The 27376-nt window shown below is 40.2% G+C and overlaps 1 protein-coding gene across 1 annotated transcript in view; it reads right to left on the bottom strand.

The window, feature by feature from the left end:
* CDH8 (cadherin 8) overlaps positions 1-27376 on the bottom strand; it is a 195391-nt gene that overhangs the window by 105610 nt on the left and 62405 nt on the right. Inside the window, exon 3 of the mRNA XM_067540112.1 lies at positions 21262-21556. Coding sequence (XP_067396213.1) covers positions 21262-21556 — 295 coding nt within the window. The remainder of the gene's footprint in view (positions 1-21261; positions 21557-27376) is intronic.

The raw sequence follows: 27376 nt of genomic DNA, 5'->3' as shown, positions 1-27376 counted from the left end.
ACAGGGCACTCCCTTCCAGTGCACCTGCTGGTGGCCCTGGCATTCTCCCAGCCAATTCTTCGGACTTGGATTGGATCCAAACACATACCCCCCTCTTCATGGGGTCTGATTTAGGCTGTCATTATACAAAGTGTAACTCACTGTATTAGTTGCCCCATATCACCCTGCACTGGGTCCATATAAGAATCCTGGCCAGCTGTCGTCTCAGTGCAGGAGACCGCCCCCAGTTCCCATCCTGGAGCTGGTGCTGTGATTCAAATGATCATTTGCTCAGAACAGGAGTCTGCAGCTCTTCTCCCAGAGCTTGGTTGTGGGTTAGCCAGCTTTAGGGCCTTAGATCATTTCTCACTCAGCTAGCCCATTTTCCCCAACCAGTCCTCAAAGGGTTCAGCGGGCCAGCTTTCTCTGGCTAGTATCTGCCCTGCTGCTCTTTTCCCAGCTCTTCCCCAACTGGATGGATGAGAGGACAGCCTTGCCCTAGCCTCTCTGCAATCTCTCTCTCTCTCTCTCTCTGAGTTTCAAAACTGTAAGGGGCCATGTCACATGCTGGGGTGGACTGATCACCAGGCACCACTACCCCAACAGGGCAGACTAGCTTGTAACAGGCCCTATCTGGCAAGAAGGCACCACTGCAGGCAAATGCCTGTATCCTTCCCATAGCTCAAAGGGTTGCACAGGAATCTAGATGGGCTGTGGAAATGCATGACATGGCAGAGAAATGCATGAGTGTAAAAATGTACAGAATGCATGACATGACATGTGGCAGCCATGGGAGGGAGAACTTTTTCTGTCCTGCGTTATACAGGAAGTCAGATGACCACAGTGGTCCCTACTGGCCTTGAAATCTATGAGCAATGACTTCTAAATTACATATCATTTCCTATGAAGGAAACGACAGCATTTTCCTGAACCTTTTGCCCAAAACCAAACCAAGCCAAACCAAACCAACAAACAAAAAACCCTCACATTTTGACCTGGTGTTACGTACGATAATTATTTACTGAACTTGGCAATCACTATCCCTATGTGGTTAAACTCCTGTCAGCATAATACCACTCCCCATGGAGGAAGAATGGGGGACAATGGTATGGGGAGAGGGGGACATGGGAAACACACAGAGCCCCTGGCATGTGGTGGAGGGAAAAATGGAGGACACACATGATAAAGAAGTGGGGAATGGGAGGAAAGAGAGGAATGAGAAGGTCCACACAACCCCTAGCATGGGAAGAGAATCTATCTGGTTGGGAGAGAAGAATGAGGAACATGGGTGGAAGGGGGAATGGGAGGTACCCAAAGTCCCTAGAATGGGAGGGTTTGGGAGGAGGGTTGCAGATTGTCCCTGAAATAGAGGGGGGATAGAAGGGTGGCAAATGGAGCTTGTGGAGGGAGCCCTGGGGGAAGGGGACAGGAGGAATGAAAGAATACAAGGAGCCCCTGGTGTGTGCAATGAATTCAGTCTACAAAGGCAACAATATGTGTGACCCTCTGGTTATGTTAATCTAGAATCATCTCATATATTTCAAAGTGATATTGGCTTTCTTTTATAACTCAAACACTAATTATAATTTACCCAGTGCTCATCAGCTTTGCCATCTTGCAGGAGAAGGAGTCTTGCAAACTTGTCTGATCTGCTCCTCCCCTCTTCCACAATCCTGGCCACAGACCTACCCTCCCAACAGGTTACATTCTCCATCTGCTGCCCCGTTCGTGGCAATGTGGGGAGAGACAGATCAGTGCACACCCTGATTGGATTCAGGCTAAAATAGCAGAAGAGATATTTTCAGTTTCTAGGGGAATGGCAGTAGCTTCAAAATGTAACCTGCTTGCTGGGACAGTCAGGGTGTGGTCAGACTTAAATAAAGGATGTGGCTAGGGCAGGGATGACACATAGCTCATTCAGAGAACAGTTGTAACTTTCACAGGTGCTTCTTACCTAGGGGTTGTTCCTTTTGAATTTTATGACATTCTCTATATCTCCAGAAACAAAAGAACGAAACCATGGACTTTTCTGAGAGTTTGTTTCACCCAATTTTCTCCTTCCAATATAGAAAGAAGATCTGAAAAGTTTATTTCTTTGTTTAAAATAGGTTTTCTATTGCTCATTTAGGAGTAATTGGCATGTCAAGTCTGTTTTTTCCTTGTTTCAGCTGAGGATCTCTCACAGATCTGAGAGATATTTGTTCTGATCTCTCACACCTTAATTGGAAGGTGCACATGTTAAATCTTTCACAAAGGCATCCTTTGCCCCAAGTGATCATTAGGTATTGGAGTTAAGTATGCCATGACAAAAACAATCAACCCAGTTTTAAAATTGCTTCCCTACTCTGTTGATCAGCCTCCAGCCTCCTTTCTCTTGTGGTATCATAATTTCACCACTATATATCTCAAATAAAAGAGTAAAAAAATAAATAAATACAAGTCATTTTCTCCCAGCCCTTATTTGTACACCATAAAGAAATAAAAAAGCTCATTAGCATATTTGATCTTTTTTGCAGGTCACTTTTAAAGTCAGTATCTTTTTACCTAATAAAACTAAAACACCATTAACAGGATTGAAAAGACCGAATAATTTCCAGACTCACAGAATCTAGTCTCTATTCCAGACTTCATATTTCCTGTCCCACATTTCAAGGGATACCATTTCCTTTTGGTTTCAAGATTACCTCTGTTTGATAGAAATTTAGTGTCCCACCCCCAAAACTTATTGCAAATGATTTACAGAAGACATAAGGAATCATGAAACAGGGATTATACAAAAAAAATTATATACTAATGGAGTGAATCCCACAGCAGAGTGTGTCCCTCATTTTAGATCCTTGTCTCACACTGCATCCCACATCTGGGCCTTGGTGGTTGTGAAGTATGCCACAGCCATACATATAGCTCAAATTGACACTAATTGGGGATACATGAGCTTATAGAAGCATATCTTGTCCTTTCTATGGCTCTGAAGGACTTTTCCCACCTCAGAAAAGGTACAGGTGGGAAGCAGGATCTTAGGATACTAGCAGATCTCACAAACCACCAACTCTACCCTCTCCACCTTGTATATTATGGAGCCCAACTCCATGTGGTTTTCTTCCAACCGAGCATGAAGGTAGGATTATGAAAATCACCACCCCGCACTACAGATGGGAGAGTGTTACAACCACATGGGGTCACAATTGCCCTGAACTATGGAATCCATAGACATCTCCCCAACTCAGCAGAATGCTCCAGGTCTCAGACTAGGAATTTAGACTATGAACTTAGAAATAGGATTTGCTCCACAACTGACGGGCAGTTACACACTAAATATACCTAAATATTACTATAAACACATACAAATGGATGTACCATGAATGCATTTGTGTATGTTTTTTCCATTAATAGAAACGCCAACACCACCCACCATGTGAAGAAAATGTCAAGGTTGCATGGCTAAGCACTCAGTGTTTGTCCTTTCAAAATTAGTGCTCCAGGATCTACCCAGAAAACAAATTACCAGGATTTTCTGTTTTCTGTTTAATTTTAACTGTATTTGGCATGTGTTTATTTCTTTGTTAATTCTACAAGAAACTCATTTAATTAGAGACTATAAATTTGACATGGTGCCATTTTCACAAGAAAGCCACTATTATAATCCAACTTGCTGTTGTCCTAATTATAATAATACAGCAGTTTTATATTATCTAGTCCAACAATATAATCACTATTTTTCCTTTTTGTGTTTATACCTAATATCGCCTTATGTACTACAAAACATTTTTAGACAGATGTGTGGGCAAGTTTTAGCAAGTTAATTTTAAAACTTTCTGCATCTTTCCTGAGAAACATTTCTGCAATGCTAATGACACTGATTAAATGTGGACTGCAAAGAGGTTCGACAGCTTTTAATTAATGAACACTTCTAATATGATTTAACTGTTAACCATGGCTGATTGTTTCACTCTGGGTATGTCTACACTGCAGACTGAAGTCGATTTACTTTAAATTGACTTTCACTGCCAAATTTTAGAAGTCGCAGAAGCATGATTACACCATGCTCCTTGTGCTGGACTCTTGTATCCCCACTCACCACGAATGGGTCGACATTCAAACAGTGCACTGTGGGAAGCTATCACACAGCGCAGCTAGTCATAGAAGCTTTTGGGAAACTTGTCATCCTCCCATGATGCAACATGCTCCCTCCCCCTCCCTTCTTGTCCCAAACAAACTGCAAACGCTTTTTCGCACCGTTTTTCTATGCTGAGTGCACACCATTGCTGGAGAGACACGGAGCCAATTCAGCTCTGCACTATCATTATAGCATCACAAAGACCTCATGGCTTATCCTGCAGAATTTTCAAAGGTGAGAGAGGAGCCACAGCATGGAAAATAGCAATGTTACTGAGGCCGCCCTGCTACAAGCCATCGAGTGGAACAATTCCCGTTTGCTGCAGGCTGTCACACATCATCTTCAGTCTGTGGAGTGCTGGTTCTGGTCTCGGGAAACAAGCATAGATTGGCGGGATTGCATCATTATGAAAGTGTGGGATGATGATCAGTAGTATAGAACTTTCATATGTGAAAGGCCACTTTCTTTGAACTTTGCACTGAGCTGTCCCCAGCCCTAAAGCACGTGAATACTCACTTGAAACCAGCTCTGACAGTGGAGAAGCGAGTGGCCATCATTCTGTGGAAGTTGGCAACCCCAGACTGCAGTTGGGAATCAATTTGGAGTCAGTAAATCCACTATTGGAACTACTATGATGCAAGTGTGCAGGACTATCAATAGGCTTCCCAAACTGGGCGGGGGAGACAATAGATGGCACACATATCTCTATCCTTCTCAATGGTGTTTCAGGCCCTTGTGGCTCACAGAGGATGTTTCACCGACATCAGTGTGAGGGTGGTCTGGAAAGGTGCATGACGCGCACATCTTTAGGAACTTGAGTCTATTCAATAAGACGCAGGCAAGCACTTTCTTCCCTGACCAAAAATAAACATTGGGGTTGTGGAAATGCCAATAGTGATCCTGGAGGATCCTGCCTACCCCTTGATCCCTTGGCTAATGAAGCCCTACATCAGGCACCTGGACAGTGAGAAGGAGCGTTTCAATAAAAGGCTCAGCAAGTGCAGAATGCTCCTCAAATGTGCATTTGGCCGCTTAAAAGCCAGATGGAGATGTCTGCTTACTAGGCTTGACATCAGTGAAAAGAACATCCCATCACTTATATCTGCGTGCTGTGTGCTCCATAATTTATGTGAAATGAAAGGGGAAAGTTCCCCCAGGGTTGGACCATGGAGGCTGATAGGCTGGGTGCAAATTTTGAGTAGCCAGATTCCAGCACTATGCTCAGAGCCAACCGCACAGCACTTTGGCTTCAGGAAGCATTGAAAAACTGGTTTTGCAATGAACTACAGTAATATATGTCTGTGCTGTGCCTTTTTTTACCATCCCCCACCTTCACTCCAGCAGCCCCCTCCCTTTCTCTCCCCACCCAAGCTATGAATGAATAAAGACAGAGCTTTTTTAATGTTACAAAGTTTTATCTGTGACCCATTATAATGGAGGGAAAGGAGGATAACTTAACATTATAAAGTATCACTGTGCAAGCAACTGTGGTTGCATGCAGTGCTTAAAGGGGCTGTCATGCCCTTCTGCTCGCCTCCACCACTGTGGAGTGCATTACGCACTGCACCCTGCTCAGTCTCCTCCTAGACTGCTTGGGAGTGAGGGCTGATAACAAAGTGGCTCGGAGCGGAGCATTTTGGAGGGGCTGCAGAGGGATTCTATCCTGTCACTGCTTTTCCTGGAGCTCTACCAGACGCCTCAGCATGTCAGACTGATCCCTCAAAATACGAAACATCTCCTGTTGCATATCTCACTCCTGCTCCTTTGCAGATCTTCTGTGTTCCATGTCCATGTCTAGTTTTAAAGACAAGAACATCCTCTAGGCTCTGAGATCTGTGTCAGCAGCCACAGAGACATTCATTAGTTTGCTGAACATGTCATCCCACATTTTTTTTTCCGTTTCCTAATCTGGGAAAGTCTTTCAGATGGAGTTCAGCAAGGTGGCCAAAGGCCAAGGTGTCTACTGTAAGGTAAGCAAAGCACAAAGTTGCCATTGCTAGCTGACCCAAAGTAGTAAAGGAAATGTTACAATGTAAAAAGTACTCCCCTTCATGTTCACAAGGCTAAGCCAGACCCGCATTCCATTCTGTACATCTCGGAAGAGTCGGACTGGCGTTACAGACATGGGAATCAAGGGGCCCTTGCATCTGTTATAGAAAGGCTTCATTAGCACTAAAATCCACAATCCACACTTGAGCAAGGACAGGGATCTCTGGGATCCCATGTAACATGCCAAGGACCGGTTTGGGAGGAGGTGGGCAGAACAGATTAGAGGACACTACGGGTGAATTGTAGAGGCATAAAACATAGGGCAACCAGTGTCATGACCCATAATACTCATTGCAACAGTACTAGGACTAGGAATAGTCTTGGGGAGCCACCCAGGGACCCTATCCACGGCAGAGGAATAAACCGGAGTGATTGTATTGGTTGGGTACTTTAAACTTGCTCAATCTTCCCTAGGTGACCATGTGTGATATCAGTCTCCTGAGGGTAACACAGGCAGAAAGGGAAGATTTGCTGCAAGCATTGGGGTACAAGCCTGCCCCTTATGCTGCTATGCTGTGTTCTGCGATGATGCCTGCTCATTTAATAGCAGAGTGGTGTGGAAAAATATCGTACCATGGCGGAAGAAATAAGGCTGCCCTCCCCAGAAACCTTCTGCAAAAGGTTACCAGATTACCTACATGAAAGTTTCCTTGAGATATCCACAGAGGATTCTCAGAGCATACCTCTGCATATAAATAGTCTGTTCAAGGAGTAACCAATGAAGTTTGCCACCACCCAGTAAGACCCTCCCCTCAAAAACACAAACTCCTTTTAAGAAGCGGGACAGAGGACATAACTGCAAAAAAAAAAAAAGATTTGCCACACACACTCACCAGATGTGCCTTCCCCTGCATCTTGATCAGTCCTGCTGTCTTGTGTGTGGCTGGACTGTTCTGGGGTAATGAACAGGTCCTGGCTCTCAGGGAGAATGTATACCCCGCTCTCCTGCACCCTGCTCTCCTCATCTTCATCCTCCTCGTTCACAGAGTCCTCATCATTCATCCTGGACTGGGATTCTTCAGAGGTATTGATACTGCATGGTGGCATAGTGGTGGGATCACTGCCAAGAATTGCATGCAGCTCCTCATAAAAGTGGCAAGTTTTGAGTGAGGAGCCAAAACGGCTGTTAGCTTCCCTAGTTTTCTGATAAGCCTGCCTCAGCTCTTTGATCTTAATGCAACGCTGCTGCGCGTTCCTCTTGTGCCCCTTCTGCAACATGCCACGAGATACCTTCTCGTAGATATCTAAATTTCTTTTATGGACTTGGAGCTGAGCCAGAACAGACTCTTCACCCCACAGAAAGATGAGATCCAAGACCTCTGATCGATTCTAAGCTGGAACGTGTTTGGGCTGTGCAATCGCCATGAGAAGTTCAGCTACAAAGCTCTCTCCACACTGTGTAAACCGTGGAAATTCAAAATTTCCCGGAGCTTGAAGGGAGGAGCTATTTCCTGTTTACGTGGCCAAGTTACAGCAGAGCGTGAACGTCCAGAGTGGTCAAAACGGGGAATTATGGGATACCTCCCGGAGCCCAATGGCATCAATTTACATTGCACTCTGCCTACACTGATGCAAATTAAACCCATGGAATTCAATTTCAGCACTATGCCACTTGCAGAGGTGGTTTTACTAAGTCGACCTTTACCACACCTTAAATTGACAGCATTCACATGCCAGCGGGGAGACATACTTTCGGCGATTGACGTAAGCGGCGTTACATCAACCTCCATTGCCAGTGTAGACCAGGTGTCTGTTAGTGTCAGGTTTCATAGTTTCCCATTGCCACATGCTAACAACCAGAGACACAGTTAATAATAAAAGTATTTTTATACAGGTAGGTAAGGAGGCTTGCTGACAAACTAAGATTAAAAGCCTCCATAAAAATAAGATGTGTGTGCTCAAGTAGTGTTGTTTTGTTGTTTTGGCTATGCTTTTTATGTGCAAGTCAAGGTGCAGATTCTGCACATAAGTCAGAAAGAAAAATGCACACACTGCCATCGGGAGTAGGAAAGCAAAGATTTTGGTGTGGCAGTGAAATGTGTGTATTGGAAAAAATAAAATGTGTATGTCCTGGAGGACTGAACAAATAGTCAGCATCTGAAATTTACATGAATCCATATTCAATGAAGCAACCATTTTGCTGAAAGATCGTAATGGCAGGGGAAATAAAGAAATGTGACCATATTTTAGTCTAGTGGGACTGTGCTTTCTTGGTTTTTCTGGGACGTAACAAAAAAACAAAACATCCACTGTAGTCTTTCCTCTCCCCCATACCAGGTCAGGCTGAAATCTCCAGTTGATGTAGGAGATTCAATCACCATTCTAGCTTAGAATTAACAGTATACTTGCATGAAGAAAGTACTTGCAATTATTTACCAACAGACATGTTTTCTATGAGATTTACTGTGCTTAAAAAAAATCTGCAGCTAGAATTTTAGTCTGGCTGAAGATGGCTGTGTAGTCAACGATGGGCAAAACAACATGCCGTTTGTATTCACTAGGTCACATAAGCATTCTTTCCCAAATGAACCCTTTGCCTGATTGTCCTTCTTTTCTATAATCTCACAGGTAGCATGACAGCTGTTGTCATGGTAACTATTTTTTTTATTGAACAACACCGCAATAATCTCATAAAACCTGTATAACTTCTTGACATGTAAATTATTGCTGCCTTGAAGCTGAGGGAACTTACTCTTCTTTTCTTTTTTTTCTTAAAAATTTTTAATGTGCCAAGACAAATGAAGTATGCTTAATTCATATTATATGTCTGTTACTTTTTTGTGTGTGTGGCTATCCTGAGTTCATGATAAATGGAATTGTATGTCCAGGACTCCTGGGATCCATTCATAGCTCTGCTTACAGCCGAATAGATGGAGCATTCATGTGCAAAGCACCTTTCTGCATCTTGGTTTCCAGGTCTGTGAAATGGGTAAAAAATGCTTGCAGTGTAAAGAGAGTCGGTGAATTAATGTTTGATTTTTAAGTTCTCAGATGAAAGGTGTGTTAAATGGAGAGTATTGTTAGTATTAAGGAATATTCTACACTGAGAAAAGCCAGATCAGTGAAACATAAAGAGGCACACACGGAGCCCCTGCAATGAGGGAAAATGGAGGGCCCTGGTATGAGGGAAGTGGAGAAGTGGGGGACACAGAATCCTGGTGGGGGATATTGGAGAACATGGATATAGAGGAAGGGGGTACCCAAAGCCCCAGACATGGGGGGAAGGTAGGAATGGGGCACAAAGAGCCCTTGTCACTGAGTGGACTGAAATGAAGGAAGTGGGTGGACAAGGGTACACAGAACATCACTGGGGCAGATTGGAGAACCCTGGTATGGGAGGAAGGGGTAAATTGGGGGCACATGGAACACCTGACAGGGGAGAACTAGGGGAGTTTCAGAGAGTCCCTAAAATAGAGGGGAGGTGGGAAGGTAGGCCACAGGGAGCATGTGGGGTGGAATGGAGGAATGCACAGAGCTCCTGGTGTGTGCAATAAGCTCTGCCTACAGAAGCTACAAAGTGTATGACCACCTATTAATTATTATTTGTATTTCCATACAGCCATAATCATGGACTCCTTGATACTAGGTGTAGAATAAACAGAACAAAAAGATGGTCTCTGCCCCCAGGATCTTACATTCTAAGTACAGGAGGAGAGACAAAATATGGGCATTGACTGACATCGGCATACAGAGGAGCACAAGGAAACAATGAGACAATATTGGTCAGGATAATAGGCTGTGGTTTCAGCACACCAGTGGCCTAACCATTTTTTATTCTTTTGTAGGCAAAGAGTTATAAAGAGTGTTTTGAAGAAGGATAATGAGGGGGCTTTGTGGATGTTTACAGGAAACTCCTGCAAGCATGAGGGATAGCCTGGGAGAAAACACAAGGATGGTGGTTTGATAATTTTACAAGTGGGCAATGAAGGATGGCATCAGCCCAATTGGAAGCAAGAGTCTCCATCTCAATAGCAAGTAAGAGATGACAGGCAGGGTCGAGACCGAGTCCGAAGGACCTAGGAAGTGAATACAAGCAGCTTATGTTTGGTGCGATGGGGAAGTGGGAACAGCTGGGGGATGCAAAGGAAGATGTGTGTACTAAAACTGTGTGCAGAATCTTGCACCAAGCTACCCCTACAGAGGAAGAATCAAGAGAGAGTTTGTTTATTGTTCTTTACTACTGAGAGGTATTCAGATACATAGGTGATGATGGCTTAAATTAGGCCTTAATACATAGTGTGAGAGATGAAGAAGATGCCATGTATAAGGGGTAAAATTGGTATCAATGGGATGAAATTAAGAAAATATAGGATAACATGCCAGGAAAAAAATCTTCCTAACAACAAGATCTAACAGAATGTGGAATAGTACCTCAAAGGAAAGAGCAGAAACTCCTTCACTTTAGACATTTCACACTATTGCATGAAGCACTAGATAATGTGTTGTGAGGGAAAACCCTATATTGACAGGAAGATGAACTAATGAGCTAGTAGGTCTTTTTCAGCTGTAATTTGTATGTCACTGAGTAAGTAGTGAACTTGTGTGGTGCTGTTATGATTTTTATATTTTTTTGCTGAGAATTTATTAGAGAATATGAAACATACCAGTCCAAGAATGTCTGCTTTAGTTTTTCCATAATATATACACAGTATATGTGTGGGTATATCTAAATAATATTTAGTCCTGCCTTGAGTGCAGGAGACTGGACTAGAAGACCTTTTGAGGTCTGTTCCAATCCTATACTTCTATGATTCTGTGTACACATACATATAAAAGTGTATACCTACCCACGCATACACTATATTATCTATATCTATCTATATCTATATCTTTATATGGAAGAAGCTGACATTCTGAAATTCATAGGTTTCATATTCATTACTTTTCAAATAAATTTGAAATATACAAGTGACAAAGGTGTAACATTTTTAACAGTGAAAGTAATTAACCATTTGAACAACTTATTAAAGGTCTTGGGGGATTCTCCATCACTGACAATTTTTAAAACACGATTGGATGTTTTTCCCTAAAAGATATAGTTTAGGAATTGTTTTGGGGAAGTTCTATGCCCTGTGTTATACAGGACATCAGACTAGATCACAATCGGCTACTCTGGAATTTGACCACTTGAAATTTATAACATTTATTAATCTGTTGCTCCTGGTTTTTGATAGCATATGTGAAATTTCATATATTAATTATTAATTATTATTATTATTATTAATAAACATCTGTATTGCAGAAGCACCTAAAAGCATGTGAAGTCAGAATTATCTTGTACTATGTGCTTTACAAACCTATAGAAAATGCCAGACCCTGTCCCAAAAAACTTACAATCTAAAAGTGTTTTTTTTTTAATCGCTAACATTTAAGAAAAAAAAAGATCTTATCATGGAAACTCAAAGAGTCAAAACAGCAGCTGCTTGGATGTCACCGTAAGTTATTCTAATATACCTTAGTTCCATGGTTTTTTTAAAGTAAATGGAAAGAATACAAACATTGGGACACATTCTCTTCAAAGCACCACCCGCAGAATTTCCTGCTCTGAGGTCCTGATCTCAAAGTAGTCATGCCAGGCTTACACAAGTATAGCAGAGTAGAATTTGGGTTGCTGTTTCCAAATGTTAAATGTAATTTATTTTAATACACTTGAAGTGTACATACTTTAGAAACCTAATTAAATGTTGGATGAAATGTTAATATAATGAAAATAAAACCTTTGAATGAGTCAAAAACTTTATTTGACCAATTAAATACCCCAGAACACACACTGCAACAAAGCAATGTTTTCAGATTGCTCATGTTTCATTCTAATGAGCCTTTATAATGTGAAGCAAATGGAAAATACATATATTGTCTGGAAATGTGTAACTAACAGTCTGGAAGGTGCTTGCTATGCATAGAAGAAAACTGTCTTCTGCACAGCACATAGACAATAGAACAAGCTGGCAGCCTTCAGCATTTTACAACTATATAATGAGAAGCGTTGGAAGCATGGTGGTGAAATCTAATAAGCTGCATATTTTACCATTTCATGTGCATAAACTAATTGTTTTAGAACTGTGATGCTTCCTTTCTACAGTGGTGATCTCAAGGAAAGTAAAATGTTTCATACCAAGATAGACAGATCTCTCTCTGAAAATTTTCCTCATTGATGTTACCTGGAGATGGATTTGACTCATGTGAAAGCAAGTAATAAGAAGAATCTTTTCAGTTTTAAAGTTGGCAGTTCTTTCCAACTACAACTTATGAGATGGGGCTGTTAAAAAGCCTGCATGTGCTGCTTTATAAATTCCCCAAAGTGACCATTTGTTAGCATTAGAGTACAGTCTGTCACATCACAGCATTGGGATTCACCATATTGTCCAAGACTTTCTAAAAGATGGCATTTGTCTAATCAATTGACTATTTCATCAGCACTCATACAAAACAAGGTAAGTTGCCTATTTTATATGGAACTACTAAGGTGTAGAAATCCAGGCAAAGAAAGTAAAATTGGACATTCATTACAGTTATGTTTCCAAGAAGAGGAAAAATTACTGCATTGTTTGTTAACTTACAAAGGAAGCTTCATGTAGTGTGCAGTGTATAAATATATATACACACACATATATATGCATGTAATAATAAAATAACCCTGCATGCACAAGGCATTAACTAATTTATAATTTCACGTTACAAAAATAAGAGATTTTCTACAACTTTGCAGTTTCAATTCTGCATTTTCTTTATCTGGTGTTTGTGTGTGAGCGTATGCACACGTGTGTGTGTGTGTGTCTTTTACAAAGGCTCCTAACAACAGCAAATATGAGCCAGGTTGCAGGAGCAGACTCTGAACTCTTGCTCCCTGAGGCCAGCACAGAGCAAGCATATGGCAGCAGAGACCATTTGGCCTCCAGGGAAAGGGTACAGTCAAATCATCCAGCCAGCTGTACTCTACAGGCTGATTCATGAGAAAGTGGCATTGACATCAGCTCCACAGGCAACAGCTCATCTGTATTCACGGAGGAACATTAAGTGTTGCAGATTCAGCAGTGAAACAAAGGCAGCAGCACCGACTCCAAAATAAAATGGTAATATTAATATACAGTTGGATTGTGGCACAAAGATCAGATTCTGAATTGAATCTGAATCTAACTTCTCCAAATTTCAGATATGTCAATTACAGAGAGAGACCACGCTGTAAAATTTAGATCCACTTCTGAATTAAGAGCTTTATTTCTCTAAAATTTGGGGAGGGAGAGGGTTCTGAGGTTTATCGCTAATGAGATATAAGAAAGCAGGTGACAAATTACACTAATATAAGCTTCTATAAGGATATTATCAAATAGTGAGATTATTTTTCTGATACAAGACAAACTTCTGATGCGGTGTCTTGTGACAAGAATTTGTCAAAACTTTCCAAAATTTGAAAACACAAAATACAGTCAAGTTTCTTGTTGTGTGGTGCTTATAAGTGTCTTAGTATTGGGGCAGAAATGTAGATTGGCTGATTAATTCTCATCTGCCTCTTCCCAAAATACGCTTTGTCCATGCGTCTAGTGCCGCGAGCAGAGCTGTTGGAATAATTAGATGGAATTTTTGCAAAAATTCCAGTCGCAAATGTTGACCCTCTTTCAGTTTAAATGTAAAATTTTGGACAATGTTGACAAATCTTTGTGAAGAGTGAACGTGGAAATGCTGAACGTGGGTATTTGTACCAGAAATCTGAATTAACAGTATGTTTACACCGTCAATCAGTGATGTGATGGAAGCAGATGTAGACAAGCCTGAGTTAGCTGTGAACTAGCTAAAACAGTGAAGCTGTGGCAGCAAGGACTTCAGCACAGGCTGTACAAGCTTGTCCAGGCCATTGGATGTTTAGGTGGGTAGTCTGCCCTGAAGTGTGTGCTGCTGCAATTTCATTGATACTGGTATTCACACTAGCTAGATTAAAGCTAGTTCATCTACGCCTACATGTCCTGCAATCACACCTCCAACTGCAGTGTAGAGATACCTGAAAAGTTATGTTCACTCAGTTGAGAATAAAAACAATACCACGTGACCGAGGCATGCAAAAAAAAAAAAAAACCCAACAGTTCAACTTCAAACTCAAAATGCTGGCAACAAACTGCCAGTGATTGATTTAGAGACAAGAATTTCTTCAGAAAATTATTCTGGGCATGGGTTCTGACAGACCTCTACATGGGGGCACAGAATCAAGCAGGAATGCAAGCAGGTCTGCCAAGAACGCCGTCCTGTGTAGAAGTGCATATCGCCTCAAAGAGTATGTGTTCGTGCCCCTCGCCCCAACCTCTGGAGCAGGTCCATCACGCAGGGAGACGTATGCTGCGCTCCATGCGAAGATGTAGCAGCAGCATTCCAAGGAACTCTGGGAGGCAATTTCTCCCCAAACTCCTCCAAGTGTGGTGTGGCTCTGATCTGACCCCTTATGTTGGTTGTGAGCCATTTTCACAGTGCACCCTCATTGAAGGACAAAAAACACCTGAGAAACTGCAGGCCATTCACCCCGTTCATTGCATAGTTAATTTCGGGTTCAATTCTACACCCATTGATTTCAGTGGGAGTTTTTGCACTGACTTTGTGATCATGACTAAGGGCTTTTCTACATTTAAAAATCTGCAGCTGTGCAGCTGCAGCACTTCGGTGAAGACATTATCTACATTGATGAGACATTCTCCCTTTAGCATAGGTAATTTCACCTCCTTGAGACGCAGTAGCTATGTCGATGGGAGAAGTCAGTTTAACTGTGTCACTCAGGGGAGTGGATTTTTCACTCCCCTGAGCAATGTTGTTATAATGTTGTCAGATTATAATCTCCTTGGGAACAGTACCATGACTTCCTCTGTATACAATGCCAAGCACACTACCGCCATTTAACAAACAAAAATTATTATGAAATTTCAAATTCTGGTGCTGATTGAAGCCAAGAAGCTCAAAGGTGCAAAAAAATTACAAAGTTTATAAAACAAAAAAAAAGGAGATTATTAGTCATCTCCCTCAAACCTCAACACAGGTTTAAATTTGGTTAAGAATGTGTGGGGTTTCTTTCTTATTCTATCCCAACTGGTTCTCTCAGGCTTATTATTGCCTATCTGCCTTTCATTCTCATAAGCTCCGTTGAGGTCATTTAGGATGTACATGAAAGATATATATAATTTCCATTTCTTTAAAAAAAAATCCCTTATTTAAATGGCTCCTTAGTACCAGAGTTCAAGAAGTTGATTATGCACAAGAAATAGAACAAGAGAAAGTGATGATATACATTTTCTAACAGCTGTTACACTGTAGCCATATTTTACAACATCTGCTATATATTTTTTCCTGAGCTTTTGCACTATCTTTGAGTTTACCCTTTGGGCTAATTTGTAGTTGACCCTAGTAATATACTCCTTTTAGTCAACATTTTTGTGACAGACTATCATTGATTTAACAGTCATGCACAGTGTCTTAAAAATCAATATATACAGAGGGGATAAAAAGAACAAGAGAGAGTGGTGGGACATGATAATATTACTTCGTGGGTTTTTAGCACAACTTTCCAATTTACCAAGTGACTCTATCATTATTTATACCAGACTTGAGATGTTGATGACATACAGCAGATTTTGTCCCTTTTGGCAAACAACTTGTAACTGGAGTAGAATTAATATCTTTGGAAGAAAGGGAAACAAACACACGTTGTGTACCACATGCTTTTTATATGTGTGTCTGTTTTGTATATGTGAAAAAACAGATGGCCAAATTCATTGAAATTACTCTTGATTTACAATGGTGCGACTGAGGGCAGATTTTGGCCCAAAGAAAGCAGATATATGCAGCTTAAAACTGAAATACTAGCAAATACTAAACTGAAAATCCTAATTCTTTTCTAAGAAAGAAATTTTCCAAGAAAGAAATCGTTGAGAAACATAATAAAGACAAGTTGAATTATTCTAAAATAATTCACCCACTCAATTTTTTGACGCATTGCAGGTGCAATTTATTTTTAGTGCACTGACATGCTGCATCACACCACGTACTGTATTATATTATGACAAGTGATGGGGAACTTTCTAATAACTGGAGGTTTAGGTCAGATAACCCATGAAAAGTTTGAATACTTGTCTGAAGTTAGCAAAAAATTGTGAATATTCACTTTTCCTATCTCCCTCTTTTTCTTCTGTCTCACTTTCTTCCCTGCAATAGGACATCTGTCACTCTATTCAATGTGCCTTTCTATTCCCCTGAACCTCTGCCTCTGATCATTAACAGAACCATAGACCTCAAAGCACCCTTTACTCAAAACAGAACTATGGATCCTAGCTCGCTGTCCCTTCCCTGGCAAACCACAGAAACTACGGCATTTGAAGATCACATCCATTTCAGGGCACATTACCAGATCTGCAGCAACCCCACAGAAGGGAAGGAATCTGTGAACAGCTGAGGAGAAGGAATCACAAAAAGGGGGACTTATCCAGGCATTTTCAAACATACCATGTTGGATCAATTCAGTTTGCCAGGGTTCTTCTAATTTTGTTTAAGCTAGCTCACTCATCTGTATATTATGACATCCTCATTGTTGGCTGTTACATACAGGATGCAAGTTCAGGAACAAATTTAAAAACAAGTGAGCACTGGGTACTCCATCTTTCTTCCCCATACTTAAGTGGATCTCTTCCTAGGGGTGCTCACCTGGATCCTTTTCCACAATGTGTCCCTTTATGTCTCATGATGCTTAAACATATTTGTGCAAAATGCAGCTTAAATGCCATTGAAAGCAAGTGATTTTCTACTTCCCAAGTACACCCCGGTGAGCAGCCCTGCTACCATATGCTGCCACATAGGAGACAGGAGTTCAAATTTGACTTCCATCCCCCTTCTCAACCCTTGGCTCCTCAGGAGATCAGAGCAGCATTAAAATCGTACAGTGCATTCAGTCTCACCAAAGAAGGAGGGAGACTGAGATGGATTAGAAGGATGATTATTGTGACAGAGCTGAAAGGAAAGAAAGTGAGGGTTGAGGTAAGGGTGAATTGTTTGTGCTCCTCAGGGCTTTTTCTGGAGCATGAAGTCCTCTTCTTTCTCATTAAAAAAAATCAACGATTTCAAATTATCCCTGAATACATCAGTGACTGTACACACCATTCAGAGTGTGCATGTGCGTGTGCTCCTGCGTGTGCAGTCAAGGCAGCTGAAAAGTCAATGTCATTCCTACAGGAGATAACATTCGGGAATAGAGATTGCCTTGGCACCATTTGCAGGAGGAGAGTCCTGCAAATCCCTCTCTCCTGGCTTTGCATGGAAACAGGATTTTCCAGCTGTCATTCATATACAACATATGGCATATGTTCATACTGATTATGTATGTAAGTGCATGTATACATGCTGTGTATATGAGCTCTAGAGAGAGTTTGAATCTGCAAATCTAGTTTCCCCACAAACATTATATATCATCCATGTTATAGATATACATGTACAACTGAGTACAGGTCAACTGTAGTATCCATGTAAATTCATATAGTAAGCACCTTGGAACAATGTTTTGTACACTGCTCCTTGCTGCCAAACAAAAAATGATAACAACATGCAGCTGGATATGATACTCATATATATATGTTAGAAAAGCTCATATATATAATGTTAGAAACGCTACACTATGTTGGAATCTCAATAAAAGAGTGATGTTTTGGTTATGGAATGAGAGAGGGATTAATTTGTATTCACTTGTATCTTGTGTATTATACTCCAGCTATCCAGAAATTAAATGACTTGTATGGTATTTTCATTTCATAAGTACTACACATACCACATGAGTTCCTCTCAACTCTCAGATCATTCTGAATGCTCATAGCACTTTTAAAAATAAATATTTTCAGTAGTTCTGACCTCTCCTGAAGAAACCTTACCCTAGTGAGGACTGTGTTAGTGGAAAGTATCACACAATTCTATTTCAACTGTGTAACGCTTTCCACTAAAAAGCATGGACGTGGAGTTCTCTTAAAGTAGAATGAAGTAAGTGGGGAATGGAAACAAAATACTGACTGCACAGCAAAAAAAAAAAATTTCTAACTCTGGAAGGAGTCAGTGTTTCCCTACATATTAATAGATGACTAAAACTGATTTAAAAACAAATATGACAATGCCTTAAGGAAGTTAAAATAATTTACATTTATTATAGCATTTGATATAGCTTCCAGTTGGTTAAAAGGAGGAAGGAGAACAGCCAAAAAAGTGACAGCAAAATTGGTAAATCAGCAACATTCTCGCCTTCAAGATGTCAGCCTAGACTTTTAGTCACATTGTAGATTAACAGGAAGAATTGACTGTGTATGCTGCATTGATTTTATAGTTATTCATCATCCACATAATTCAATGGGACACATGCTCTGTGTTCAGGAGTGGTAGTTCAGAATTAGGGTTTGTATTTGAAAGGAAGTTGCTGTTGGTGTTTCTTTGGAGGAACAGGTTGAAAACATACATCCCAAGAAATGCAACATAAAGAAAAATATAAGGAGTAGAGATATTTAGACACATACACTCTCCTCCTGTCTGCTTCATTTCTATAACATTGGAGTGCACAAATCATATGGTAATTCTAAATCCAAGCCTTCTTTTAAAATGATGTATTATTTGTTTTCACCCAGGTTGTTGTTGTTATTAAATGTTTGAAGATTGACTATAGCATTTTAAAACAAAATGGTTATGGGCAACATTGTACCGAACAGCAAAGGCATAGGCCTGGTAAGTTCAGTGGGAATTTCAGGAGCAACTGTGCCTTCCTCTGCTTCTAGCACACAGCAGGAATGACACACTGTACCATCCCTTCTCTATCTTCATTGGTAACTCCCCTCTCCTTCTTGTCTCCCAGGATCAGATTCTTGATACCAATGATTGACTCATCTCCAATTCTTTCCATATATAATCTTTTGCCAAAACCTATCACTTCTTCTTTAATGTTCCCCAAAAGCATCCTTCTTTCACTATCCATCTGCTAAAACCTTTTTTCATATGATGGCCACCTCTTGATTTGATTAATAAACTTCTACAGTCTAGATTTCCTGCCTCTCACCTTTCCCTCCCTGTCTGTCCATAACCCTCTGCTAATTTCATCTATCACTCCTGTCACTCCCAGCATATGATCTTTTCTCTCTCCATTGGTTGTCTATCCTTTACCACATAACTGGTCTCATTTGTATCAAATCCCACTCATATTCCATATGCTTTTCTCATCCTTTCACTTTACTGCTCCTTCATTGCCGTTCTCCTTCTCACTTTCCTTCCCTTCTTCTGCTCTCATCCACCATCTCTTTTCTCTTCAATTACCTCATTAAAGAACATCCCTTTCAATCTGCCTCTTCTCGTCAGTAACCCCTATGTTTTCCTTTACCTGATCTAATACACAGTGCCCTATCTATGATTTGCCTTGTTTTACTTAGATTGAAGCTCTCTTGGATAGGAATCATGTGATGTTTTAATCTATGTTTGTAAAGTGCTACATTCAGTTATGGGCTATATAAATGATTTTTAATAATAAAATTAATGCTCAGGAACTATTTTTGCCCTGCAGGCATATCTTTGTGTTTCCCTTCTAGCTTTTCTTCAGAATGCCCTGTAAGTCCAGTTCATATAAGGATTAGCCTGCCATTTCTTTCCTGCCGCCTCCCCTTTTTAATTTCATTAAGACATTTTCTTGCCTAGAGCTTGGCAAAAATATCATGTGAAACCAGGTTCACATTGTTTGTACTGCTATAGAATAAAACAGCTTAGCATATTAAACTTGTGTTTTGGTAAAGGAACTGACATTCAGGTTGAAAACTCATATACCAATTTCAGTGGAAGTGATTCAAAGCAACCAAGACAACAAATATGGAGAAGAATTATAATTGACATGCAAACCCTACCTTAACTATGCTAGTGCTACTGGGTCTGCGGCAGTTAGATTTGAAAAGGTCCTCATGCAATTCATTGTTCTGAATTTCAGGAAGATGACAGTTCTAGCCCCATATATCATGGCTCTTTGTGTGTGTGTTTAACTGCAATAGAACAGAATGCTATTTGCCAAACTCTTTGACAGGGCACTATTATGTTTGTAAAGAGGCTTGGCATGCCTTCAAATAAGTGTTTATATATATAAACACTTGTACTCTATGGCTGTCAAGGCAAGAACTGCAGAAATCTACATTATTTGCAGTTTAATACTGGTAAACCTGGGAAATCATTCTTACTATGGGACAGATTCTGATGTCCTCACTCACACTGAGTGCTCTGCAATTACTCCTAGTGGTTCTGATGAGGCCTACTCTCAGAGTAAGATACAATTAATTGAATTTCTATATATTCCTAGGTATCTGTAGCTCTCTATCTACCTGTACAGGTCTATGTCTATACAGTTGCAGATATAGATATATAAAACAAAACACACACCAGAATTGCACAATGAAACAAACATATCTTTATCCAGGACACACACGAAAACCATCTGTGAAGTAATATAAAGGAACACAATACCAATAAAATCTATTAACTTCATTTTGCATATATTTTCTTATTTTTCTTTTCCTTCTACCACATTCATTCTCTTCATCCTCTCCTCTCAGCTTTCTTTATTGACCCATTCTACCTCCCTCGTTTCAAAACACATGGCTACATGGTTAAGCCCACTCTAGAGTCTCACTATTAATTTTTAGACATAACAGCTTTCATTTTCGTGTTTTTGGCTGATTATCATTATATGTGGAGGAACATAAATGAGTATGTATCCACATACTGTAAGTGCTAGAGCTGTGAACAAATACACACACAGAGACAATTTAACATCAACAAAATATCAATAGGATTAGTGTGGCATGCTGAAACAATCTTGATAAATTCTCCTCAGTAACAATACTCTACAGCATCATGAGTAGACTGTAAATTTAGGCCACTGAAGTACTGTTGTGCAAAGAAACATATTTTAATATAACAGAGTCATTTACTTATTACTGAGGTTCTCAAGATATTGTACTGTAGTTGAGCACTTTGATCAAGAAGTTAAAAATCAGAATGAAATGAACATTTTTTCCCCCATCATTGGTGTATTGGGCTATTTTAAAGGGTGACTTTTCAAAGCTTTTTGTACGTATAGGTGTACATACCCACAATGGACATTTCTGGAACAGTGGCATGATATGGGCCATCAAGAAACTCTGGTGCATTGTCATTGATGTCTTGAACCTTAATAATGAATTCTGAAGGAGGCTCCAGAGGTTTGTTTGTATCCCTATCGACTGCTTGAGCTGTTAGCGTGTACTCTGCCTTTTCCTCACGATCAAGTCTTTTCATAGCATGAATATCTCCAGTCTTGTCATTGATCACAAAGATTGTTCCAGCTCCATCTCCTGACAGGATATACTTGATTTTGCTGCTTCCAGGATCCAAGTCTGTGTGTAGCTAAAATGACAAATAAACATTTTAGTGATAAAAACCAGCATTTACTTTTTGCATTGGTCTTGCCATGCATTTCTCAAGTTATTCTTTTGTACTTTAATCTTAGCTCCAATGATCCATATCTCAGCTTGAATATATGAGGAGAGTAAGGATTTGTATGCATACTAATCAAAATTGAATGTAATCATAGGCATAATTAGACTTTCTATTTAAAAAGCAGCTGTTTTATATATTTTAAATCCCTATTTCTAAACGTAAATGTCTTCAGATCTATTATGAGCCAAAATGAACAAACACTAAATGTCCTTAACCAATTAGATCAAAGAGCAAATGAAGGATAAGCAATAATATATTTTTAAATCTAGCTACTTATTTTCATGCATTACTTCCTTTCAGTTTATTTTCAGAAAGCAATGGGTGTTTAAAAACGACTTGAACACATTTGGCAAGTTTCATCTGAGTTAATGTTTTTAATTGACAGCATTACCAAAAATCTTACAACTGCGTTTTTGCTCAGTTGTTGAAGTGAACTAAAAGAGACTCTTAAATCCTTATTCCCAAAGGGTTAGTCATGAAAGAGTGTTTTGTGAAAGCAAGCTACCAGAAAAATGGAGAGCAATTATTTTCCTTGGGCACACTTTTCTTCACAATTTTTTCCCCATCAGAAAATTGATTTTTAAATTTGTATTTAGTGCTTCAACAAATGAGAAGATAAGATTAGAAAACTCTGAAATAACACCAGATGCAAGCAGATCTTCTCTTATACTTTTCAGTCTTATTTGCCTATGTCTACACTTGGCATCAAATTCGGTGGCAGTTGACAGGAGATACGCAAGCTACTCTCCCATTGACTTCCTAACTCCTACTTACCGCGGTGTCTTCAGTTCGCTGTGCAGATGGGAAATGCACTCCCATCGTTGCAGCAGTACTCCACCTGGTGGAGGTGGATTAATAGCGTCGATTTCCAGGTCGATTGAGCGGATCTCCTCCTCTGTTCAATCGATCCGGATAAATCGATCTGATGGCGGCAAATTTGCCGCTGTCAATCTAGACATAGCCTTTGTCAACTACATGCTTCAACCAAAGCCCACTGGAGCGGGTTCTGTATCAGCCCTAAAATATCAAGTGAAATCAAATGATCAATTAATCTCCCAGTGCAAGATGTGCCTGTTATTATACCAAATTTATTAATGTTAATACATATTCAAATGAATGAATATATTACAATTCATTTAAAGTGATATTAAGCCCATTGGAAGAATACTTTAGTTTATGTACATATTTAACATTTCTTTGAACACATTTATTAAGGGAAATAGAATTAAAATATAATTTAAAAGGAGTATCATTTGCATTAAATATCATACGTCTTCTTCACAAAAGATGTTCTGACAGAGGTTTGTATAACCTGGTAACCATCAACAAACACATTAACAGATATTGTTTTCACAATGGTCTTCATTAGAGGATAAAATGAGATGGAAAAATTCCTTACAGTATTTACTGTCACCCTGACCTGCAATTGATGCACCTAAAGTGTTTTCATAGCTATTGTTTCAAGTTTGGATCACAAATGTTGATAAATTACTCTGTACGCTTCCTTCGAGGTACTAAGACTCTAGTATGAGACAGTTTACATAACACTGCAAGAACACTTTGTCTAGTGGAATCTCTAGATGTTGGAATAAGCACAGGGACAACTGCAATCAAGTTTAGTCTTCTGGAGTGGGATTTAGCATTTATACAGCAATCTGAATTTTGGACAATTAGGTTGGATCTTGGAGCTGGAGTTGGCATCTGTTATTTGACTTTCAGTCATATGGAGCCAAATAACTTTGTTTTCCCACAAAGGTCTTCTGGGTGAAATACTGGCCCCATTAACTCAAACTGACTCCACCTGTCCTTCATGCCTTCTTCCTTCCTCCCTTCCATCTCCTCTATTGCCCTATCATCCTCACTCACTCACCTCCCTTCAACATCCCCTCTACCTTCCTTTGTTTTTCTGTTTCACTAATCTCTGAACAAAATCAACACAAAACAGACAAACAAAACCCATGAAACTAGCATGATTTTGGCAATCAACCACTCTGGTTGTAGGTTCTATCTTTTTCCCTTATCTTTCTTTGAGACAAGTACTATCTACTACTCTGTTTGTACAGTGCCTAGAACAACAAAGACTTGTTCTTAATTAGCCCCGAGGTACTATTTTAATAAACATAACAAATAATAACAACAGTGAAGTCAATAGCAAAATCCCCATTGATTTCATCCTTATGTTTTATTGGACGGTATAGCATGCATTGATGACTTATATCTTAGTATGTCAAGCCCTTAAAAATTAATAGATTAATTTTTTTTAAAGTAGAAAGAGGGACACATTGAAACTTCAGATGCCTGTGAATGGGCTGAGCCTCCACCTCCACCCAGCATGGGCACAAACATGAGCATGAAGCACGCGCATGCGCGCGTGCACACACACAGAGGATTAATGTGCAAAACTCAATTCTCTCTGCAAAACTCAAGACTTTCTTCTCTCTTTCTAGGGTTGTCTTTAATTTAATTTAAGAACAAAGAGCATAATTCAAGCTTGAGTTTCTTCCTGATTTGGCTGTTACTGGGACTCTCTCTGCAAGGTGTCTTGTCTCACCCCTTTATGCTTTTCTTGCCTTAAATTCTCTCCTCCTGAGTTGGGGATGAGTTCCACTTGGTCTGGCTACCAGGATGAATCAGAAGTATAGTCCTGTATCTCCAAGCTGGGTCCTAGAACCTGACATCCTGTTATTATGTTCAATCCAGATGTTGTTTGTGTTTTAAATAGATGTTTCCCTTCCTTCCCTCTTGCTCAAACAGAACTAAATATTATTCACCTTGTAGATTTCTGTCTTTTTCTGAGCATGCTCAGTTGGGTTAGATTGATGTCATATCAGAATGCAGCTTTAGGCACTTACATCTTTGTTCCGCAAAGTATGTAGGCACATACTTCTGTCCAATTAACTTAAGTGTGCTTATAGGCCTTTCTAAATCAAAGCCTTATTCTGAAAAAATCCATATTCTGAATGCCAGAGTAACTATGGTGCAAGTATTCCCTGACACATCTACAATAGTTAATATTTGGGAGTGTGCAAAAGTTTTGTTGTTTGCTCTTTGCTAATGAGGAGGAGTGGCCAAAACTTCAAAGCTTAAGTCTAAGAACTAGCTGAGTAACAACACAAAGAAAGCTTTGGTTCGTGAATCTGAATTTGGCTAATTACATGTAGAGCCATGGAATAGGGCTGATGGAAGACAGCAAAATCATCAGGGGATGGCAGTGATCTTTTGGAGAAACTGCTCAGTTGAGAGAATCTGAGGAAACCATTGAGGGAAGTATGTGAAAGCAACAACCTCACAAGACCCATCACCATGGTGAAAACTCAAACTGTGCTAAAGATGATGAAACATGAGTAGGCAGTGGGACCATACAGTGTACCAATGGAAGCTTTAAAGCATTAGGCCTTGAGGGGGCAGTGATGATGGTAAACTTCAACCACTTAATCCCCCAAACTGGAAAAATGCCCAATGAGCAGCGGAAGAACATGCTGGTATCTATCTTAAAATGTAAAAGATATGTGCAGAGTAATTACAGACTCATAAGGTTAATGATTCATACAATTAAATGGTTGGAAAGAATCATCAGAAAAAGACTTTGAGAGTCACTAGAGCATCAAATAAATGATAGTAATTTCAGGTTTATGCCAGGAGGGTCAACAATAGATGACTCAGTGTTTTCAGTCTGAATATTGCAGGAGAAGTACAGGGAGAAAAACAAGGAATAGCATTTAGTATTTGTAGACTTAGATAAGGCTTATGACAGAGTTCCCAAAGAACTGATATGGTGGTCTATGCTCATGCAGTCTACCAGAGACATATATTCAGACTATTAGGGACATGTAGGAGGGCAGTACGACACTAATGAGAAGCAGCTGCAGCTTCAATGATCCATTCACAGTGAGAGATGGTCTACATCCAGGATCAGTCTTAAGCCCATTCCTATTTATGATTGTAATGGATACCATCATGCAGGAGATTAGGGGATCCACACAGTGTGCATTTTGCATGTGATATTATGTGGCATTGCAAAGATAAATACAAATTGGAATGGGATCTCGAATGATGGAGAACTGCATGAGAAGAAAATGGTTTATAGATTAGCCAACAAAAAATGGAATACATGCAATGCTTCATTGACAGGTACAATAAGAAGCCAGTAAATGTAGATGATATAGAGTTAACCTCTATGCAAGAATTCAGATACCTTGGTTCAGTGATGAGCTATGATGGGCATGTGGTCGTGGAGATTAGGAGTTTCATGAAGAGCAGCTGGTGCAAATGGAAAGAATTGGTGGGAATTCTCTGTAATAAGAATGTGTTATGTAAAGTATATATGAATGGCCAAATGTTGGTTTTAATGTATGGATTAGAATGCTAGCCAAAGAGGAAGAGAGGGAAAAAAACTTCTTCTTACTGCTGAACGAGAATGCTCAGGTGGATGCTGTGTCAGATAAGAGGTGATAGCCTACAAAGAGAAATGGTATCAGCCATGGCATAGGTAGCCCCCATCATGCAAAAGCTGAGAGAGCATGGACTGAGATGGCTGGGTCATGTGAGAAGATGAGACAGAGGATTTGTTGGACAGAGATTACAAGAGCTATTAGTCACAAGAGAAAGACTGCCAGGAAGATCCAGAAAATGGTTGTTTGAGATGGTGAAGGAGACCATGAAGATCAGTGTCAGCTTAGGAATGCTTGGAGATGAAGAATAAGAACCACTGACAGAATAACAGGACAAGAGGAAGGCAGAAGAAATCCAGAGCCATGGAAGGTTTGCGGAAGTTGTATCATCAAGAACTAGTGAGACATTGACATTTGAATTGAATAAAGCGCATGGTTAATCTTAGCACATTGGAAACATTCCTACGAGAGGTGGGAGTGGCCAGAAGCATTTTAGAACCTTTAAACTGCAATTGATTAGGATCAATGGAAAATAGATTTAACCTTTTTCCCCCTAAAGATTAACCTGAGCCAAAAACGATCGCGTCAGGCACCAGCTTGCAGCAGAGCCAGTCTCCTGGCAACCTACTGAACACAGCTGGTCTTGACAGAAGTTGTCTGATGGACTGTGACACCTGATTGGTTGCAGGAGTCAGGAGGCTGATACTTCCTTCTTGCGCCCGCCCACCCCCCTGGACTCAAATAGTAGCAGCAGCACGCCAGTGGCTGCTCAGCATATTCCTAGCCCTCAGCTGTGCTTTGTCCTGTCCCTGCCTCTGCCATCTCTAGCCTCGCTTTAGCCCCATCCCAGATCTGCTCTAGCCCCCAGCTTTGTTCTGACTCCCAGCTCCAATCCTCTGCTGCACCTTCTGACTGGGACTCCAGTTAATCTTTGGGCTTAAGCTTTTGATTCTGACGCCTGACTCTGACCCTTGGTTTTGCTCCCATGCCCACTCCAGCCTGCATCCAGCTCTAAGAGGTAGACCAGACCCTTGCTTCAACCATTGCTCCAACCTGGTATTGCCAGTCATGTCTTCCAAGCCCTTCAATATGAAGCAAATGATAAATGCAGCATTTATTGGAATTGTTGTGTTCATCCTTTATGGTGCGTATCCAAAGTCAAAGATGGAAACCGCTTTCTGAGACATTAAAGTGTTTTACTACGGAAACATTATAATAAATGACCTACATAGGTGCCAATGTTTCAAAATCATTGTATTGTTTTGATCTAGGATTTAACTGGCATCATCCCATTACAGTGTCAAAGCACAAAAATAAGTGATGTTCAAAGTCAGAA

This window comes from Emydura macquarii, unplaced genomic scaffold, assembly GCF_026122565.2.
Source record: "Emydura macquarii macquarii isolate MOO-44397 ecotype Brisbane River unplaced genomic scaffold, CSIRO-AGI_Emac_v2 contig_561, whole genome shotgun sequence".
Lineage (NCBI taxonomy): Eukaryota > Metazoa > Chordata > Testudines > Chelidae > Emydura > Emydura macquarii.
The sequence above is the reverse complement of the archived record's forward strand: the minus strand, read 5'-3'. Positions and strand labels throughout refer to the sequence as shown.